At 38.5% G+C, this 23,139-nt stretch overlaps 1 protein-coding gene across 1 annotated transcript in view; it reads right to left on the reverse strand.

The window, feature by feature from the left end:
- Positions 1-5,063: 5,063 nt before the first annotated feature.
- The window catches only part of LOC121944715 (protein unc-13 homolog B-like), a 190,629-nt gene continuing 172,553 nt past the window's right edge, over positions 5,064-23,139 (reverse strand). Inside the window, 8 exon segments of the mRNA XM_042488604.1 lie at positions 5,064-5,150; positions 7,800-7,877; positions 8,174-8,251; positions 12,044-12,187; positions 15,931-16,027; positions 16,618-16,744; positions 21,390-21,475; positions 22,697-22,947. Coding sequence (XP_042344538.1) covers positions 5,064-5,150; positions 7,800-7,877; positions 8,174-8,251; positions 12,044-12,187; positions 15,931-16,027; positions 16,618-16,744; positions 21,390-21,475; positions 22,697-22,947 — 948 coding nt within the window.

Below are 23,139 nucleotides of genomic sequence, written 5' to 3' on the forward strand. Positions count from 1 at the left end.
GAGAGGACGGGACAGATCAGGACAGGGGAGGAGAGGACGGGACAGAGCAGGACAGGGGAGGAGAGGACGGGACAGAGCAGGTAGGAAAGGACAGAACAGAAGCACGACAGCGTTAGCAATCATGCCCTTTTTGCAAAAATAAGGTTGTTGGCAGCTGTCTGAGTCCAACATAGGAGCTCAGCTTTAAATTTAAATGTAGGGAAATGTGCTAATGTGACGGTCCACGTAAAACCAACCAAACTGCTCATGATTTTAGCAACACATGAGAGCAAGAAACCTTTAAAAAAGACGCACATACTTTGTCAGAAATTTTTTTTTAAACGATTATTGAGTGCAGCTGACTTTTGACCACCATGTCACTAAGCCCCTGCAGCCGTTTCCTTCACTTAAGAAATATCGTAAAAATCACATGTTGTCTTCAAAGGGTCTTGAGCTATTAATACACAGTTTCATTTTTCTCATTTAAATTACTGTGATTTCCTTTAAACTTGCCTCAGTCAAGCTGCTCTAAATTGTTTACAGCTGTTGGTCCCTCGTATCACCTGCGCCGGCATCCCTCCCTAAAACTCAGAACAAACTATAAGATCCTGTTGATAACATACAAGACATGGTAGGACCTCGTCCAAACTTAAATTTCTGATCTCCCTGTTCTTTATTCTCGACCACTCTGATACTCAAATCACGGCCTCTTATCCGTCCCCCGCTCCAACTTCAAAACAGAAGGTGATCGATTTTTCTACTTGGTCTTGAAACAGCAGTTAAGAGCGTAAACAAACATTTAAACAGGTTTGTCCTGCTGCTTGTTCTGGCCAAAAAGATCCTTTCCAAAAGCCACTTGATGGAGGCTAAAATCTATAGTCCTGTATATATTCCAAAGTTTATCTGAGGCTTAGTCGCTCGAGTTTGACAAGTACAGCAGATATCTCCCAACAGTTTTAATTAAAAATTCATTGTTTTTGTTACTACATTTTGACCAAACGTATCCTCATACAACAGTTTGTATGATATCTAAGCAGATTTTTTAGAAGTTCTTTGAATGTATAAAACTGGGCTGTTGTACCTGCTGGAGTTAACGTTTATTAGCTGCTTAGATCACACAAACAATATTCATGTACGTTTGAACTTTTGTGATTATAGAAAAGCTACACACATCGTTAGCTTGTTAAGATTCTCCACAACTCAATCATTTAGTTATTTTACTGAAATCATGAGCAACAAAGGAGACAGTATTACTGGCATAATAAACACGAGATGCAAAAAAAAAAGATTTATAGATGAAGACTATTTTCTAAAAAGCAAAGGAAAAAATGTCCAGTGAACTATATTCATGATTATCATAATAATATATTTAAAATTAAGTTAACATGACTTTTAAGTTTTGGGTTTTTTTTACAGGTCATTTTCACTTTTCTTTTATGTTTTTTTTTTCTTATATAATGTGGTTGCAGCCTTCCAGGTTACGTTGGTTACATGCAAATTTTCGTGAATCTTTTATCGTAGGTAACAGAATGAACAGCCTTTTCCACTGCAGCTCAACGCGGAAACAAAGAGGGAATTTTATACCGAAAAAGGCTGCAAGCTTGGAATAAATCCATTTAATTAGTCTGAGAAAAACCAGTGAAGTGTCACAGTAGCTTCAGATAAACTTTGGAAAATATTTCTGCAAGGACTGTGGATTTTGTTCCCCATTACTTACACCGAGAGGAGATCAAGGAGGAATCTTTTAATGGCCAAGAAAGAACAGGAGGAGGGATTAATGGAAGAAAAAAACTGTTTGAACTTTCATATGTGCACCTGAATATTGTTTTAAAACAGACTCAAGAAACTGTGAGGCTTCCAGGCTCACACAGCTGCGCTGCAGATTCACCCCAACGTTCACATATCATTTAATCTAAAACCATAAAGCAAAGAAAACCATCTCAAAAAACCCTGAAACTTAAAGTGCATGTGAGGTTCCTCTCACATTCATTAAGATGCGTCTCGGGGTTCCTCTTTTACAAATAGCTCCTTTATGAAGGAAGTCTGGAAATCAATATTACCATTTCTTATATAGAGGCATAGATTTTTCAACTAGTGCATGAGGAGGGCATCAATTAAGAAGCAAGGCTGGTTTAAAATCATCCAGTCAGCTCCAATTAAATCATCCAGAATGCATTTATGAAACTGGAGATTATTTCATAAAAAAGTGGGAGGCGTGGAGAAGGAACATATTATTGCACCAGCTTGTACTCTTGCACCATTGCTTCGAATGTCATTAGGGATGGGCATCATTAGGATTTTACCAATACCGAAATGGCTTCTACATACCAATACTTATTGATATTCTTATTAATACTACTCTTTATAATTTGGTGCAGAAAATTAAGACATGACATGTAAAGCTGTGACAAAAAAATCCAAACTTAGTTTTTGTCACAAACTGGGAAACTCTGTTTACTGTTATTAGAGCAGCTTAAACTTCATTCTTAACAAACCTATGAGCAGTTATCTAGCAAACCTAAACCAACTTCACTCCACTGAAGTAAAGGACTTTCTTTCTCGATAAACTTTGCAACAGCTCTGTGATGTTCTGCTGTTTTTTCCTGTCACCTCGCCTCGTTTCGTGATGATAAATAGGTTGGACTCGGACTTCCATCTACTGAGAACAAAGCAGAGGCTGCTGCTTTACTGACGTCCCCTGATGCCGACAGCTTTGTCATCACGGGGTTCAGATATGTAAGAATCAAGTTAGGATGAATGAACGTTACACATCGTTAATACCGGTTTTTGGTACCCATCCCTACTATCATATGCAAAACATCCTGAAACGACAACAAAGAAGCAGCATATGTTCATCTTCACTACAACATCCCATTTAACATCTACTAAAATAACCCTAACTTAAGCCATTAACCCACACTGTCTGTCTTCGCCCTCCTCCCTGACAAGCCACGGACCCCCCGCAGTCAGCTGACAAACTCGCCCATTTCAAGAAGCCATTTAGCGGCGTCTAAATACAACATTTTTGCACGCTATCAAATTCAATTATCCAGCAGCCTACTGTCTAGTCTATTAAGCACTCACTAGAGGAGGGAAGTGTTAGCGCCCAGCTGTAAATGTGTTAAGAGCCTTGCAAGCATGCGGCACCCGAGGCTTTATGGAGGTTTTGGCATGAGGGAGATGTGGAGGGATTTATCAGCTGTGCTCAGGGAGAAGCAGCTGGGGAGTTTAAAGGGCTAACAGTCACTTGATAATAGGCAGAAATCATTTAAAACGGATCCAAAATGGTTCTCTGTGATCCAGGAGACTTGATGTTTATGATCTCATACTTACACATATTTATACCGTGTAATTATCCTTTACATCCATCATTTAATAATGATGTCATATAATTATATCGGTCTGGCAGGCACAGTTGCCAGAGGGAAATGTTGACATCGTATGTGTCTAATTTGCAGATTATGTTGTTGTTCACTAAAACACTTAATTCTCACTAAATGAAAACAAAAACCCCACTGCTAAGATGAAATAATGAGCAGTTCAAATTCATAATCTGACAAAATAAATAAATGTGAAACTCCTGTTACTAGCCTCCTACAAATATTGATATTAATAAAATATAAAATGACTGTAAAATTGCTGCTTATATACAACACTTTTTGTTCCTTGATTGTCAGTTTTTCCTTCTTTATTCCCTCTTACCTCAGATCCCTCTGAGTCAGAGCAGCCAGACTGGCATTGAAATTGAAAAAAAAAGAAAGAAAAAAAACAGTAAGAGAAGGTGATATGAGACAGAAATAATTAGAAAAAATAAAGGACATTTAATGAAATAATATGAATGTGATTTTTTTTTCTGGCAGCTTTTTGCTGATGAGCCTACCCACCATTTCATCCTCCCCTTCATTGTCAGCGGCGGCCTGGTTGGAGATGGTAAGGAAATAAAACAAATGATATAAAATGTAAGATGAAGAATATGTGACTACATTAAGAACAAAGGAACATATAAGAGACTGGAAGAGTGACGTGGAGAATCACATACTTTTGGCTATTTAGTGTATTTGCTATTTAGAAAGAAGTATACTTGATCACACAGATGAAAAGAAAGATTAAATCTTTTGAATTTCTTTAGAGGTGAAGTGGTTAAAACCACTAAAAAAACCCAATCACCAGAAAAAATGTTAGCATTATACATCTGCAAACCACAGATATGTTATCTTTGTGCATCGTTACGTTGCAGATACGTTGAAACTTTATGATTCAACAACGCTGCAGTTAACATGTGGTTAGGTCTAGGCACAAAACCCACTTGGTTAGGGTTAGGAAAAAAGAAATGCAGAGATTTCTCAATCTAAAAAACAACCACTTTTTACACCAAAGCAGTGACTGCTTTTTGTGGCTAAAAAGCCACTGGAAAAACAGTGTCAGGGCCTGAGAAAAGCCGCACAAAAAAACAGTGTTGGTTCAGAGCGGCTGCTGGAAAAACTGGGTTGGGTCACTAAAAAGCCGCTAAAAAACAGTATCAGATTTCTGGAAAAGCTGCTGGAAAAACAGTGTTGGGTTGCATGAAAACCTGCTATAAAAAACGGTATTGGGTTGCTCAAAAAGCAGTAGGGAAGCAGTGTCCAGTTGCTAAAAAAGCTGCTAGAAAACCAGTATCAGATAGCTTAAAAAGATGCTGTAAAAACAGCATTGTGTCGCTAAAAGAGCTGCTGGAAAATCAGTATCAGATCTTTATAAAAGCTGCTGTAAAAACAGTGTTGGGCTGCTATAAAAGCCTCTGGCAAAAAAGCGTCTGACTGCTGGAAAAGCTGCTGGAAAAACAGCGTCCAGTCGGTAGCAAAGCTGCTGGAAACACAGTGTCGGTGGCTAAAAAAGGTGCTGAAAAAAGTGTCGGGTTGCTAGAAAAACTACTGGAGAAACAGTATTCAGTTGCTAGAAAAGCCACTGGAAAAACAGCAACGGGTCGTGACAAAACACGTTTCACCTCGTGACATGACATCCAGCGTTGATACGACACATATAAAACATGCAATTGTTATGTATCTGAGGTTTGCAGAAATTGAAGATTTACATCTGCAAAATGACTAAGAGAGCATTTTGATGTCTGCAGTTTGACCCACAGGTTGACCCACCTCCTCATCTAACTCCTCGGGCTCCTCCTCGTTCTCAAGCTTTTGGAGAGAAGCAGCATTGTAGTGAAAAGTATGTTTTTACATACATTAAATCAGGTGGAGGGAGGAAAAGCGAGGTTTATTTCTGGGGGTGAAAACTGGGAGTCTATGAAGGAGACGGGGGGAGGAAGAGTTGGAGCTGATCTCTTGTTGATGAGTAAATTGGGATCAAGCTAAAAATAGAAACATATATGCTGGGTAACAAGAGGTTTGACAAGGCCGGGTTTTTGCTTTAATGAACTCGTTTATTTTGGATGTTTGTGTTCCAGGAGCAACAGGGGAAAGGGGAGCGAGGGTGAAAAAGAAATCTAGACATACCATCTCCTCCTCGGCAGTCATCTACAGAGAGAAACACACACACACACACACTCATTCTCACCTTATTTAAATTATCTTGCAGCACAGACTATATGCACAGTTTTCTGCACCTTCTGCACCTTTTACACCTTCATCTACAAACCAGTGACTTCAACGATATACGCTACAATTACAAAGATTTCTTCACTGCTACTATCATAAAAATAAATCAGCAAGGTTACTTTAAATTCAAGCAAGACTGAATAGTCAGGTAATTGCCGAAGGAATCATCCATGAAGATGCAAATATACTGCAGATTCATTTCCACGCAAAATACAACTATTTTTTCAAGGTTTCCACTCTGCACATGAAAGGTTACTCCGGCACCTCTTCTTCTTCCCAGTTTCATTCCTTTTTTATTTGCTCTTTGATTGCACAGAGATATAGTCTGAGATCACAAGATGTGCTCTTGTTGTCTGTTCCAAGTGCACGGACTGAAGTGGCAAAGAGAGCTTTTATGTGCTCTGCTCCCGTCACTTGAAACAGCCTTCAAAAAGAGTGAAACTAAGAGAATTTGTCTCTCCGCCTGATTTTAAAGCTCCCATACAACAATGGTGAATGAATCGCTTGGTTGTTGTCACTGTGCTGTGCATAGGTATTTTAATATTTTGACATGTTAATGTATATAATAATAAAGTATATCGTATCGTATCGTATCGTATCGTATCGTATCGTATCATATCGTATCTCTTCTTTCTTCTCTTCTTTTTTGTAGATACAATTTTTTGTTGTCAACTTTTTTGTTATTTACATTTTATAAGAAATGATACATATGTGTCTTCCAGACACAAAACAAACTTGAAATAAATAAAATAAAAAATCTACTGGAGGATCACTCTCCCAATATATATATTATAATCAACCAATAATAAATCTGTACTTAGAGGAAAGTAAAAATATATATATTTTAGGTTGGAAAATATGCTTAAAACAGGTGTGTATTACTGTTATACAAAAGCTGGCCTTACAGTAAACACATGTTTTATTCATTTTGACCAATTTTTATCAAAAATATAAATTTGGATTCTTTGATTAAATTAAATTTAAATTTAAGTTTTAATTTCGCTTTGCACAATTAAGCTCTTTTCGATAACCTGGGTACATGAATTTGTTTGTCTGCAACTTTTTTTTGTTTTGGCTCGTGTCAGTTGTATAATAATATAATATAATACATAATATATAATATATATAATGACATATAATTGATCTTAATCTGGTTAAATCAGTGTTATATAAAATAAATAAAAAAGCTTTAGAAACAATAACAGACTCAGCACAAGCACAGAAAAAAGATTCCTGCATGCATATGAAATTCAACTCTGCTGCCTCTCATGGTAGCAACCGATGAACCCAAATCCATATAAAAAGGCTGCATTAATCAGGTCACACCTGGAGGACGGTGCGTCGACCCATTTGTCTGTGTAGTGGAACGTACCAATACCAACTGGATTCTTGCATTTCCAGCAAGCACCATTTCAAGAAAAGCCTATGGTGTGAACATCTGCAACCTCACAAAAATAAATCAAACAGCAGACCAGATATTTTAAAAAAACAAAAAACAGTGTAGCTGTGATACTAAAACTTCTCGAAATTGCACCTTTTGCATGCAACATTTTTCTGATTTAACTTTGTTTACTTCCAGCTGCTCACAAGTTTCTTTTAACAGCCTCTAAGATCGGTTTCCTCTCATTTCACGGGTAAAAAATCATGCATCAGCTTTTAAATTTTTTTTTTTTTTTAAAGATTATATTTGGTTTTTTTGTCCCATTTTGTTGGGACAGTTTAAGTGTGAAAGGGGGAGAAAGAAGGGACGACACACAGCAAAGGGCCCAAACTGGAATCGAACACACTGCTGTTACGGCGAGCACGCAGCCTCTGCACACCGAGCCACTGGGCGCCTCCGTTTGATGTTTTTGTTTCCATTTATGTTCAAAAAGCATTTGAAAAGTTTTCGAAATACGCTCAAGTCCAGGAAACTCTCACACGAGTTACATCATCCTGCCGTGTCTAGAGTTTGTCTTTGACGTTTTTATGTGATCAGAGTTGTGTAAAAAACATCTTTTTGATAAAGAACGCTTCAGTGAAAGCAGATTTCAGTCATGTCATCTAAAGATCCAAAACATTTAAAGTTACGACCTCGAGCCAGACAGAAACACCTCATCAGTAGCTGCAGGTGGAAATGAAAAACTCTCCAGTTTCTGTGGCAGATGATTAAAAACCACTGGTGCAGGACAAGTTTAAGGTGTGTGTGTGTGTGTGTGTGTGTATGTGTGTTCATCTGTTATTGCTCACCTGTTTTGCTCCCATCGACTCGAACATCTTCTCCAACAGGACCCTCATCTGCTGGATGTTGTTCATCAGCACGCAGGGCTGGACGATGATGGATGAGGAGGACAACAGGTGCGGATGGTCGAGAGGAAACAAAAGGAGGGAGACAGAAAATAAAAGAGCAAATGAATGAAACATGACAAAAACAGGAGAAATGACAGGAAGATGAAAGCACAAACAAATAGAAAAAGATGTCAAAGTGTCACAGAAGTGAGCAGCAGAAAGTAAAATATTAATCCACTCCTCAGAGAGAGCACTGGCTCTCAAAGTGCCTGGTTTCGCTCCATATGGGAGATGAGCACAGAGTGTCAGCAGAGTGGCGACGCAGCAGTACTCACTATCTTCTCCTTCTCACAGTAGGAGGGGAAGCTCTTGGCCAGCAGGGCACAGTACTGCAGCAGCACTTTGGTGATCGTCTGTGGAAACAAGATAACACACACGACGACATGTTTACTCTGGGAACTTCTGAGTGGTGGATCCGAACGCTGGTGTTGACTCCTCTGGTTTGCCTTGTTTGATCAGGCGAGAACGCTGCAGTTTGAGCTCAAATATTCACACCGAAAATGTGTCTGTCTTTTGCTAAAAGAGCTGCAGGCGGTTTGTCGATAGAGACAGTTCTGCAGTCAAACAGTGTCTTTTGTCTTTTGGGGCAATTTTAATGCTTTGAAACCTAGATGGACATCGCTTTTTTGTGCTGCTTTCAGACACCTTTCACAAGTATTTTAACCTTCGAACCCTGAGCAAATTGGTGCGATTTCTTTCAAAAATATGGGAAAACCTGGTAAATTTTTTTTAGAAAATTGCAAGTAATTAGATGTAGAGAATTTTTATCAAAAAAGGGAAAAAAGGGAAAATATCTAGGTAAAAAAAAAAACAACAAAAAAATCTAGGGAAAATATATTTATTTTATTTATTAATCATCTTGATTACATATTAAATTACCATATTAACTAATAATCATATTTTTTCAGCACTTTTTTTCCAGGTCACGTCCTTGGTTTTATTTTTTAATTTTGTTTTTCTGTGTTTTCAATGCTAATTTTCAGATATTTTTATTTATATAAATTTATATTTTTTCTGGTGCTTTTTACAAATTTCTCACTAATTTTTGGTTCATTTGTTCTTCCATTGCCTTTTTCCAGTTTTTGAAAGAAATCAAGCCAGTTTCCTCAGCTTTCAAAAGATTAATTGATTCCCAGTAAAGTCTTTAGTCAGTCAGGGAAAGTCACAGGTCATGGCTTCATAATCAACATATGACCTTTAAAATGCAGTTGATGATTTTTAAGGTACTTGTACTTTACTCGAGTATTTTCCTTTTATTCTGCTTAATGCTTCACTAAAATTAGGTCGTGATGAAAGCAGATATATCGATATTAGTATCATTTATCAGACAAATTAGTTGTTATATATCGGCATTTCGGATTACACCAAAAAATCCAACATTGTGCGTCCCTACCCTCAGGATATGAGGAGAAAACTGCTGATGTCGGAGGAAAGTCCTCATGGTTAGAACAAAACACATGAGACTTAGTGGGCAGCCAGTATCTTTAACAAGAGTTTCAAAGGACAAAACTGGATTTGTTGGGAGTAACTCGTTGGTGACTGATTACAGAAAGCATCATGTGTTTGTTGATTTGGCAACATATTTTAGGTGTTATCTGCTAATTTTTGTTTTTACAACCAACCGTCCTGCCAATCACAGACTGTAGGCGGAACTCAAGGGACATCTTTTTACATTTGGATGATCAGTTTCTCCACCGTCTTCTTAGCTTGTCCAGCATTGGTGGATATTAGCTGTCAACACGCCAGCTCAGTTTTCTGTCTAAATAAAGCAGTGTTCTTGTTGCCAAAAGGAGAAAACTAATCATATTTCTTTCCTTTAACAGGCTGATTTATCATTTACTGTTCACTCTATGGATCGAACTGGACACTGAGTTCCTAATTTCGTTGGCAAACCTTCACACTAACAGTTCTGTGCATAACAATGAGTCAAACATGATGAGGCTCAGGTGTGGGACAGCACACATCTGACAGAACAACATCTCCAGCATTAGTTAGTTGACTGAGCTTTGTGGTTTTGGGTACTGAACGGCCTCCTGGACAGCTATTATTTTTGGCTTTTCAGACGAGACATTATAAAAGTTAACCTAGACTCCTCAAAAAACAGCAACAACAGAAAAAAAAACATTAGTAGGTGGAGATCCTGCAGACAGGAATAATTTGTGGATCAGACGGGTCAATCGCAGAGCTAAGTTTCCTTGTCTGTGTTCGGGATTTTAAAGGCACCCTGTGGAGGTTTGGACCACAGCGTGCACCGAGGATACACAGAAGAGGTGTAGGTGAAAAAACAGAAACACACATACAAAAACCCCGACTTAATCCTCAGTCAATAAGACAAGAATAAGCCTTTCTGTTAAGACTAAATGACCCTTTTCAGACCACTGTATGATATCCCTCAGCTTTCTACTACTCAGCATGTTAAAGCACTGCTCCAATAAAAGAGCAAAATATTAAAAAAAAGAAAAAGAATCTGCGAAAGTTCAGTGAGATAATAAAATTCACCTGACGTGTTTGTTCAGGCCTTCAGGATCCACAATGCTGAATGTCACGTTTGTTTACACTACAAAGTCCAGGGGTGCTTTGAAATAATCAGCGAGTCAATTTGTCGGCGGTGGTGTTAACTTGGCGACAGGAAATGACAGAAACTGTGCGTGTGACCTCACAGGTTCGCCGTGAGAGATTTCTCTACTTTCCGCTGAGTCAGCCAGATGGCCGTCTTAAATTCATGCATTAAACATGCGGGCGGACGGCTGCCTGCATTACTTAGCGCGCTTTCGTCTCGTTTCACGACTCTGTCTCTCAGTTTATTCCTTTACTGCAGCCGTCCGTCTTTTCACTGTAATCTCATAAGTTCCCAAAAAATGAACTTTAACTGTGCTGGCCTGGAGGCAGAGGAGCAAGAGAGGATAAGAAAAGGAAAGAATAAGAACTTGGAGAGCGATAAAGAGAGAAACTGGACGAGATATGGAAAGAAGATTAAAGGCAGATATGAAGGGAAAAATATCTGAAGGCAAAGAAAAGACAAGACGGAGCGTCCATAAAAGAAGGAGATTGCGAGATATTAGAAGAGTGGATGAAAAACAAACTTGAGACTGAGACCGGGAGGACATGAAAAGGTAGAGAGACATTAACATGAGTGGAGCAGCAGAAAATGAAAAGGGCGTCAAGGGTTGGGGACAGAGAGATGGACAGCTCAGAGCGATGGCTTACATTAGCCATTCTTTATTTAATGAGCCCCATATTGATCGAGCCATCACAAACACACACACACACACACAGAAATATATGCACACACACACACCTCTCTTGCAGAGAAAGGTTTGTCAGATTTAATGACTTTGCCTAAAAGCGACCGCCTTAAATTAAATTTGTAGGAAGAAACATTACATCAAAGGCTCGATAACAAAACACTGCACTGTATTTACATTTTGCAAACAAATACCTGAAACTCATCAGCAAATATCTCAAAGGCACAGACATGAAGAAGGCTTGTAAGTGAAGCTCGTGGTGATTTAAAGCTTTTTGATGTAACTCGTCTGCGCTTCAATGATGCGCTTTTATTAAAGCTTGAGTAGGCAGTTTTATTTTGACCTCATTGGACAAAAACTTGGACAGATTTAAAAAAGCCATATTTCCCAAGACTACGATGGAAACACCCTTTTTTTTTACGTCAAATGATGCAGCATGCGCTACAAGAGCTGTTATTGCATCACATAACTCCAAAAAAGCTGCGTGGATCATCTGAAAGTTTTGAACCCACAATTCCTCTGTGAAATCGTGCATTATCAGCTCCCAGAAATCCCTCATATGTGGCCGCTCCCACGTATAAAGGGCTCGCCTTTCCGGTGTTGCATAAGACGCCTACGTCGACTTTAATTTGAAATAATGACGGCTAGTGCGGTGGCTGCAATAGAAATAAACCTGCTAATATTTTGAACATCCATCGCAGTGCTTCTGGGAATCTTTTCGCCAGAGCAGGAGGCGAATAACATCATTTAATGGAAACGCAGTCATCTCACATTTGTGTTTTATTGACATTTAAAGAATATTTCTTAAGTTTTACGCAACTCTGTAACGAAAACCCGTCTACTGGTACAAAGAAAAAACAGAAACTGATGTAAACAAAGTTCGTGCGTTGCGGATCTCACCTTGGCGAAGCGTCGGTTATAATGCGCCACCACGGCGGGGTCGGGGCAGTCCAGCTTCTTGATGATCTCGAAGCTCTGGTTGAGCTGCGTGAAGATGTCCACCACCGAGCTGGAGAACAGAGCGTGCTCAGACGTCTGCTGGAACTGCAGGCGGAGGACAGAGGAGAAGACAGATTGCACAGTTTTAACCCACGATTCCTCAACTCTCCATCTCCAGTCTGCTCCTTTCATGACACAGCGCTCCTCACAGCCTCCTTACTCACTCATACATCCTCTGCCTCTCCACACTCCTGTAATCAAATAATAACTCAAACTCATTCTTATTTCTGTGCCGAGCCACCATAGCTCTGCTCTTGTGTAATTACTTTAATTCCAGGGCGCTCTGACCATTACAATTATTATCATTCATCTGAAAGGATTGCTGGTCAGGGACCAAAGGGGCTTATTGAACTGTTGCACTAATCATATGTTCCTACAGATAAATTCACCAGTTAAATGTTCCTTTTGAGTTCAAACGGAAATGTAAATGGTGCCCAGAGGGTTGGCATGGTAGTTAGGAGAACCAGGCCACATATTTCCCAAGTGACCGAGTCCTGCAGCCGTATCCTGTGATCTGTCTCTCTTACTCTGAGAAACCTACAGTCTATGGATCCATAACGGGTTCTTTAAGAGGCAGAGGGGGCCAATAAGCACTCAGCGTCTCCTCAATAAAATCTGTCCCTAATGGACACCTCGTAAAGTCCCATAAGTTAAAAGAGTTGTGCCATCAGGGCACTTATATGAATGAATATGCGTGCTGAGTAAAATAACATTTGCTTGGAGTATTCTCTAACACGTCCTCAATGCAGACGTCTGTCCTGCTCTTTTTTTAGCATTTAAGACTGAATGTCTGCCACATTTATCCAACAGCCTTTCAGTTTAGTCTCATACTGCATCTGTTATAATGTCAAAATAAGACGTCCAAAAAACAGCTGAAAACCACATAACATAGCATGCTGAGACACGTCATAGCATAGGATGTTGCAGAAATGGCCAAAAACACCATAAAACAGCATGAAACGACTGAAAATGGCAAAAAATGTCAAAATATGACGTACAAAAAACAGCAGAAAACCACATAAAATAGCCTGCTGAGGCACGACATCGTATAGGATGTTGTAATTTGCTACTCTGCTGCTGCTGTTCATATATTGTCAAAAGCTTTGTGCTTTCTTTCTGGGACAAAACCCAAACAGTACAAAAAAATGTCTCAATGGATCAAAAGTCCATTTGTCCAACAGCTCTCTCAGCCTGTCCTCATAAATCGTTCATTCGTTTGCAAAAGAAAAGTAGTTCACCCAAATTTGTAAACATCCCACGTTATCATGAGCCGATCATTTGTGCCAAACTCACATATATGTTCTGATCTTATTTCTTTTAAATGCAGGTTTTATAACGTCTTTTCGTCTTCTATGTTTTTGATGTAAAGCATTTGGTGCATGTAATTTCTTTCTTGTAAAGCACATTGGGCTGCATTTCTTGTATGACAGGTGCTATAAAAATTACGTTTATTCTTCCTCTTATTCTTCTTCTTATTATCATCTTTGAAAGCTGCAAATACGTGATCAATATGCTGACGGGAGTAAACAAGGACGCAGCGCCAAGAGGTCTCTAAGGAAGTCTGTACATCAGTCATCAGCGCTGATATGAAAATAATCTTTTTAAGAGTCAAAGTGTTCAGAGACCGAAATGTTTTCTGCCCTAAAAAAAAAACTCCCAGAGCAACAAGAGAGTTCCTGGAAGATAAATTAGAGCTTCTGGACCAACAGGAGGTCGAGAGACAACACTTGTTCATCATCCTGTTAATCTGAGATCGGCGGCCAAAAGCAGAACTCTGCTGAACGCAGATCGAAAGCATCCTTGAATAAAGGTCACGAGGCTGAAGCCGTCTTTCACTCTGCTGTGGACGTCAGCGTTGTAAAAAGCTGCTAGTTTAGTTTTTCCACTGCTGTTGAACTATATGACACTTGACTTGGTTTTGTTTTAAAACTCTGTAGGTTTTTTTGTCAAAATTAAAAAGTTGTGATAGTTTTTAAACTCAAGCATGGATTACAGAAGAGAAGTTTGCATGTTAACATCCAGCAGTGTTAATCAAAAGCCGAAAAATCGCTTCATTGTGATTGTTTATTAGAAATTAGATATTTTTAGTATGAGTCCCCCCCCCATTACTCCTCATATCAACTCTCCAATTTCCTCTTGTTGTGAGCGCTGTGACCCGAGTCGCATTTCATGACTGCTTGCAAAAAAAACCCCAAATATGAATTTATAAAATTAATGCAAGAGATGTGTTGTCGTAATAGCTCAGATCGCAAACACGATGTCTCATCTCCGCTAACTGAGCACCCTGCAAATTGTTCCTTTGATTGCCTTAATTAAATTCTGATGTCTGCTGAGGCAATTTCAGTATCCACAGGAAACAAGAAATTGAAACTTCACAGCGATATGCTATAATTTCTTCCAACAGGGGGACTGCTGATGCTTCGGTACAAAGATATCATTGATAAAACTGGTAAACAAAAACGTCATAAAACTTAATGATATCCTGCTGAAGTGTAAAACTCAAACTGTGTAATTTCAAATTATTTACAGCAGAATACAACATCCCACATATACAGATCACTTTATGTGTCGAGAGGTTCACTGTATCGCCCGAAATTCCTCCAGAGGGAGAGCATGAGGCAAAGACGCTGTGTAATGTGAAGGGGACAGATGTGTGCCAGATAGTTTTTGGAGTTTGACCCTTAGTGAATCTATTCGGAGAGAAAACTCCGTGAAATCTGAACACAAATATACAATGTTTATATTTTATTTTCAGTGTGATTTGTACTTTTTAGGGAAATGATTATCTCTCACATCCATCGCAAATGAATGCTCAGAAATCTGCTCAGAAACTAGGGGAAAATAGACGCTCCATAAAACACCAGAACTCAAAATACTATGTTTTTAACCCTTTCATGCCCGGGCCTTCATCAGTTTTCTTGTGCTGCACTTAGATGCTTTTCACAAGCACTTTAACCTTCGAAACCTGAGAGATCCTGAGGTTTGATTTCTTTCAAAACACAAGAAAAACACAACGAGCAGCTTGACAAGAGATATCCTGCAAACTGCAAAAAGAAAGAAAAAAGTAAAAGGTGACATGGAAGTGAAAAAAATTAGAGAAAATGTTCAGAAAATGTTATATACAAGAGAAAAAAGGAGAAAATTATATTTTTTGGCACTTTATTGAGGTTATTTTCTTTCTTTTTGTTGTTGTTTTGTTTCGTTTGTTTTCACATTTCCCAAATAGAGTGCTACAGGAATGAATATTTTTGAGTTTCCTCGTCTCTGAGTTTTTTTAAATGGGTTTTTGTGATTCTTTACGCTTCAAAAATCCCAAAAATGGTGTTTGTTTCTGAAGAATATCTTGCTAAACAAAACATGTAAGTATTATAAACACTTGTTTGCTGAAGAGCTTATTTTCTGCAATGATCCAAAATATGTTTTTATTTTTGATGTCCTGACTATAACCACATATGATCGCTTTGTGTTGTTTGCGAGCGCACAGTTAAACAACGAGAAACTGAAAACTGCGACGTGATCAGGATCAGAGCTGCAGGATGAAAACGGTTGTTGTTAAGTTGTCAGACTACAGTCTGTGCTAAAATAACTTTTTCACAACCTAATTTTCACTCTGATTTCAGTATTATTGATTTGTTATCCTTTTAAAAAATAGAACATAAATAGAATATTTAATATTAAGAGCACATAAAATCTTTAAAATACATTTCTTAAAGTAAAGAAAACATATATATGAAGGACAGCTGCATGTTGAAGTGAAAACTTTGGTCACGTTTTTTTCTTGCACTCACCCCCTCTCTCTTGTCTCTCTCCAGCGCTCCGTGCATGAACTCCATCGACACCTCCTCGTTCTCAGCCAGCCAGGCCAGAACAAACTGGAGGAACCACCTGCAACAAAACCAGAACCACTATAGTTAATACACGAAACATTAGAAAAGATTGCGACTCTCTCTTGGCTTTTGAAGTGAGCGTTGATTTGAAGAGAACAGAAATGTTTTGTTGTGTAAATCCTGAGTCAAAAACATCCTTTAAATCCCTTTTTTCAAAACAATATTTTCCAAAATGCATTGTATTTATCCCTCAGTCCAATAATGTATTGTCTGTTTTATTTTTTTATTTGTTTATCAGTTTTAATTTTTCACACTGAATTTGTGAAACATTTGTTCTTTTAATTAACAGATTTTACAACCCTCATGATACCATTGTCTTTTTTTTTGGTTTCAAAATGTGCTGTATTATTTATTTATATTATGATTGTTACAATTACTCTGTCGTCTTTATTTCCAGTGTACAAACCCAGTGAGGAGAGCTTTGTGGATGTGAGTATCAATTACTGTGTGTACAACAGCAGGCAAAATCTGAATAAAAACGCAGAAATGATGAATGAAGATGAGCCACCATTTGTTAGGAGGTGTCAGAGTACGAGGAGTGAGATAATGAGTGAGAAAAGTGTGTGTGTGCGTGTGTGTGTTTCTTACGCAGGGTATTCAGGCACAGTGTCAGCGAAGGCGGGCAGGTCCTTAACATACTCGTTATAAAGCCACTTGACCTTGAAGTGCAGGTTCATGTAGTCAGCAGTCTTGCAGAGTTTATGCTTCTCGTGCTCTGTAAGAATGACCACACACACACACACACACACACACACACACACACACACACACACACACACACACACAAACACAAGATTTTTAGTACTGTGGAGGTTTTTGTGCACTTTAATCTTTGACATTATCCTTAAAACTGATAATCAGAAAGAGTAGCTGTATGATCCTGAGCAGAAATGGTTACGTGTAACTAGTTACAAGTAATTAAAATTACAAAATAAAACTAATTGTAATCAGTTATAGTTACTGAGAAAAACATTTAAGTTGCAGTTACTAATCAAAATGTTGGTGATTTCAGTGGGGTTAAATTGGAATATGTTTTTTTTGGTTTATTAGTAGAATAAAACATGAATTCGCTTGTTGCATTTTTTTTTTGCATTATTGCATTTTTTTCATTATTGCCTTTGCTCTTTCAAAATCTTCTCAATCAAACTCGTCAAATATCACTGCTTGGTAAAGGCCATTCACATCTACATATTACTCGTTAGGTTTCCTCCTGCCTGTTTTTTATATTTATTTATGCCTGTTAAATACATTATGTCTTTTCAAAATACACCTCTGTTTTTCACATTAAATGTACAGTGCTTTTCAAAATAAACTTTGGTAAAACACCTCAAATTTGCATTTGTGTTCTTGTGCAACAAAAAAACAAACAGCAGGCTACTCGGTGAAAGTCTGCAGTTTGTTTGACACATCCACCGCCACTCTCAGCCGCTCTATGGGGACTTTTCGCCCTCCTCGTATTATCGTCTCATTTCAAACTGACGTCATCGGGCGTATCATACCGCTGTGACAGCTGCCTGTCGTTGACGCTTTAAAGCGTTGGCATCCGCCAGCAAATCATCCCGTTGCAATTGCTGTGTCTGCGACTAGCCAACCACACCAAGTCGATTGACGTGTTGTTGGACAAGAACATCTTTAGATGCTGAAAATTTAACAGCATTGTTTTTTAAATCAGAAAAAGGCTCTTACATTATTGTACCGATTCAATCTTGATTACAAACAGTGCAAACGCTGTCAACTTTGACATAATTGATGTTTTTAGGATTTTTCTTTGATGACCAGTTTAAAATCTTTGCAAGAAAAGCAGGCAAACATAAAAAAGTTGCATTACTTTGATGAGGTAATTGAAAAATTACTTATTACATTTTTAACAGGGTAACTAGTAATCTGTAACCTGTTCAATTCCAAAAGTAACCTTCCCAGCACTGAGCCTGAGCACGTCTGCACACGTCTCCCTGCACAGAAAGTCTGCAGACAAAGAAACTGATCGCATCCTGTTTGGTTATTTCTTGAGTTTTCATCAAACTCTGATCAGAGGAGCCTCAGATTCTGAACATCAGACCAAAGGACTGAGATCCATCATTCCTCCAAGTTTTAATTACTTTTTTCGGTAGTGTTACATAATATATCAAAGGAAACAGATGGATGGAGCGAAAAACAAATGAACACAGCGAGATCTATCCTTAGTCTGTCCCCTTACATCCATCGTGGGAAACAACGATATTAAAAGTTCCTCGAACCCGCGACAGAGTCTGAAATACTCCTGCAGTGGAGTCACTCAGCGATTTGCTTTGGCCAGCTGTAATTTCAGAAATGCTTCAACACAGTTTCTTCATCTCAACTTTCAGCAAAATCCAATCAGCATTGTTTGTGTCACACGAACCAACAAACAAACAAATGAATGGAGGAGTGAGAGCGAAGTGACCAGAGTCTCCACACTGGTTTCATTTTGGGCTCCAATTATGGGACAAGTCCAACATTACAAACAAACAGGAGTAAGAAATGAAGGAGTCACAGCACAAAGAGGCACTACAGTACTTTAATCTGAATATTTCTAGAACGATCCTAAATCGTGGAAAAGCAGTAGAGATGGTAATATTCATGTAGTTTTTACGATGAGGAAGATAGTGTCTTTTTCTGCAGGTCTGAGGAGGTGCAGAGGATATTTCCTGTCCTGTGGATCAGAGGGTCCAAACCCACAAATCATTTTCTACATCGCAAGATAACATATAAAAGAAGTTAAATAATAATGTCTCTTAAAGTTGGAATTGGAGGTTTCAGGGTCCCTGCAGCTTAAGACAAGGTAGATTTAAGACTTTTCAAGAGTGTTTTTAATGCCACTCAGAATTAAGTTTAAAACCAGTTTTCTCGTAACCAAACTTTAATTTCATTTTGCCCAAATATTTATTGTAATGTAAAACATCACTGTTTTTTGTCCAGTGAAAAAACACACCTTTTTAGAGTTGAACACAATAAAGACAGTGAACATATATTATCAGAAAGGTATTTGGTTTACCGACAGAAATATCTGGACGATTCTCTGAGTAATTTTGTGTTTCTCACTCTGGGCCGTGGCGAAAAACTGCGTTCGATATTTCCTTCTGTTGTCAATATAAAATGGTCCACACTCTAAAAAAAAGGTTGGGAATCTCTGCTGTTGATGACTAACTACAAATACACACTCATACACACACACTCTCATCTTACCAGCATAGAAATCAACTTTGCGGATGCGAAATGTGGTGGGAGCTGAGACGGCAACAGAAGCACAAAACAGACCAATGAGAGAGAACAGACAGGAAGGTTTGATGAAGAAATGACAGAAAATAATGTTAGAACAGAAAACTAGTGGTGTTGAAAGTTAGACTAGACACAGAAAAAACAATGTCCCGACATTTGTCTCCTAAAAGACACGTCAGCAATCAAATTTGTGAACAAAACTTCAAACTAGTCAGAGTGCTGACTCAGCTACAACGCTCCCAGACAACGTTTCAGGATAGTTTCTACAGTTTCTACAAGTCTAATACGAGACACAGTCAGAAGTCAGAATATTGAGTGGCTAAGCAGGTTTCAAATGGCTCACTCACTTAAAACAGCTGTTCTTGCATTTATCTGGAAAGTATATCTGACAGTTTAATGTGGAGAACTTTGGGGGAATCAATCGTGTTACAGACACAAAACTATCACTTTCGCACGGCGTTACAAACTGTTATATCTGCTTCCACAGAGGCTCACAGACCTGGAATCACAGCGACTGCAACAGTTTTTACTGTGGCGCCAAATGTGGCAGCAGTTTAAGAACATTTGTTCCTAAATATTTTTTTAAAGCACTTTATATGTAATTTTAGGTTTTGGATGATCCATAAGAGAGTGTCTTTTCTGCCTTCACATGGAGTCGTGTTTGGTGATACCTTGCTGTGGTATTCAAGGCCTTGAAAGGAGCCGAAAACATGAATAAAACGAGCATCTGTCAAAGATAATGTACTTTTTTTCAAGTATCATCACAACAAAATGTGTTGATAATCCTCTCATTACTGTCTTCAGAAATGACCTAAAGCTCAAGTATGAGATTGTTCAGTTTTCTGATAAATAATCAATTTAGCAACTTTTTCACAAACTTCTGGTTTAAACTAATTCAGATGGTTGAACAGATACAGAACATAAAAATACACAAGGACATTTTCTGAAACCTCGGAGGTAATGAATTGTGACGTGTTAGCTGATGTTTTCAGAAACGGCAGAGGCCATGGAAATCTTTTTTTTTTTTGGGGTGGATGGTAAGTTGAATTTGTAATTAGTCACAAAGAGTATTTCTTCATAAATTCATGATATGTCCAAGAAAAATGTTGATATTCCCGATGGCTTTTTTTTTCTCTGTCATTATGCCTTTGCATTTCCTGCCTTGTGTTACCTGTTCTCTGCTGGGAGAAGTTTGTTACAGAAAAAAAAGTCTTGATTTAGGTCAAAATGGATAGATTTCTGCCAGACAAACTCCCATGTGCTACCTGCGCGCTAACTTCCTAAATAGTTTCGCTTTGATTCCACCAGCAGCGTGTCGATGGCATTACGTCTGCGGCGCTGTTTTGCTCCGTCCTCCACGCGGCTCTGTATCCTACCGGGAGCATCTGCGAGCATTTCAGAAGCGGAGCGTCCTGCCGGATGACTTGCTGAGATCGTGCTTATTTTGGCATTTCGCTTGATTTTGTGGTCATTTTTCTGTGATTTTTGTGAGTGAGTAGGTTACATATGTAAATGCCTGTCTTTTCTGTCTGTTTAAATTCTATTTATTGATGTTTTTGTAGCCTTCAGTCCAGCTATAAACAAAGTAGATCAAAGAATTTCCGTCAAAAAACATGTTCATCTTGATAATTATATAAATCAGTATAAAGGAAAATGCAGCTAAACATGGAATGGATTGAAGATTTGTGGCTGTTTTAGTTAAAAACATCTCCATCTTTATTATACAGATGAATAATAATGATTAAACTGTAAATGAAATAGATATGTAGGAGATTTTAACCTTGTTTTTGGTAAAATACAGTGCCGTAAAAAGGCTCGGCACGTAAACAATGAGCTCATGAGCTCCACCTGAAAGCAGCTTAGTGTTTTGACTTCTGACTGCAGCTCGTCATCATCTTCATCGTGTTTGTCTATAATCTCACCGTTGTTCCAGCGGTAGTGATCGATTTTATGCAAAACTGAAAGAGATGATGGCAAAGAAAAGGCGTTGATGTACAAACAAAAGAACGTGTGAATGTAGAGGGGAAGAAATGGTGGCAAGTTGCTACTCTTTCTCTCTGTCACGCTCACACACACACACACACACACACACACACACACACACACACAGTATAAGGACTTACCCTCCAGAGCATATTTCATGTCCTGAGCAAACAGCCTCCAAATCACCTCCGTGCTGACTTTACCCACATCGAGTTCCTGAGGAAACCTGAAATGGAGGGTGAGGTCAAAGGTCAGACTAACAGTAAAACTATTGTTCATTTGTTTGTGGGAGAATCCTTAAGGGAGTTGGATATACACACAAACAAGCGATCAATCAGAAGACGCACCGACACAGCAGCTGGGGGTTTTCTCAGACCTTTACAGTGAGAAACTAACGGAAACACACTGATATTAATATTTTGTGAGCTGATATTTTATCCGATTACTGTGCTACAGTCGTTTAAAGTTTAAATAACACACTGCAAGTAATCTATTTTCAGTCACTAAATCCAAAATGACATTTAAAGGGACACTTCATCAATTTTCAGCCAGCTTTGAATCATAACATCAATTTTTAAGAGACAGACGCCACCCCCCCCCCCGTGTCTCTCAAACTCGACCAAAATCCAATCAAACTTTAAAACCAGGCAGTGCTCATCGATTATGTTACCGCACTGCCTATTTCTCGCCTCAATGTTTCCAGAAACATCTTTCAGTGCCCTTTTAAGCTGCAATCGCTTGTGAACAGGAAGTGGGCGCCATACTGCATCCTACACTGTGAAAACTGAGGCTTAAAAAATACAAACCAAAATATATTTTAATTGTATATTTATCACCTCAAATGTTGTCACAAACATGTTTTAGCTCTGATTATCTGTAATACGAGAATGTTTGTCACCTGCCGGCCACCATTGTGTCATATTGCTGAGTTTGCATTATGTAATACACCACCAGAAGTGTTTATTGGTCCCCTGAGGCGCAGTGCATTCTGGTAGTTGTAGGTTTTCTGCCTCTTAAGCAAAAGCAAATGCCACAGTCCTTTTTCTTTTTTTTTTTATGTAGCAAAGATTTAAAAAGAATTTGCATCTTTCTGCTGCAGAGACATCCTAGTTTTATTAAAAGACCGTTTTTCCAGCAGTGAAATACATCTTTAAACAACATGTTTAGTTTTAAAAAATATAAAAAGATCTGGAGAAACCATTTCCTACATACTTTTATCTTGTAGATACATATGATTGTTCTAAATAAGAATATAACTTAAACTTTTGATGTGACTTATAGTAAATTCAACATGTTGTGAGCAATATTAATTCATGTAATGGCTTAATGTCATTTTACTCATTTTCCCCGTAACAAAGTACGAAATCATGGAAATGAACGCACATTTCGCGATCAACTCTCAGACGCACAATCTGCCAAATAAAAGCCAATAACTGTGAGTACTGACTGGTTAATGATGGGTGTGTACGAGTTCTTGTCCTCCTCAATGATGGAGACGATGAGCGTGATGAGTTTTGGCCAAAAGTCCAGATTCTGGATGCTCGGGCCCTGCTCCTCCTGCTGGATCTCCTCTTTCTTCTCCTCCTCCTCCTCCTCCTCTTCCTCCTCATCTTCTTCTTCCTCTCCATCACCTTCCTCCTCCTCTCCTTCCACTTTTTCCTTCTTCTTCTTCTTCTTCTTTTTCTTCTCAGGCTCAGGCTGCAAGAGAGAAAAGAGACAGGTGATGTGTTGCTTTGTTAAGATCTTGACACCTATGAGAAGTTAAATGTAAAATAAATAAAGAAATACATGAAACGAGTGGCAGCACAGGGCAAAAGTAAGTTGCAGTGCTCAGCAGTTGTAATTTCAATAAATCAGCTGGGCTGAATAATTTATAACAATAATTACAAT

The sequence above is a fragment of the Plectropomus leopardus genome, chromosome 6 (genome assembly GCF_008729295.1).
Source record: "Plectropomus leopardus isolate mb chromosome 6, YSFRI_Pleo_2.0, whole genome shotgun sequence".
Lineage (NCBI taxonomy): Eukaryota > Metazoa > Chordata > Actinopteri > Perciformes > Serranidae > Plectropomus > Plectropomus leopardus.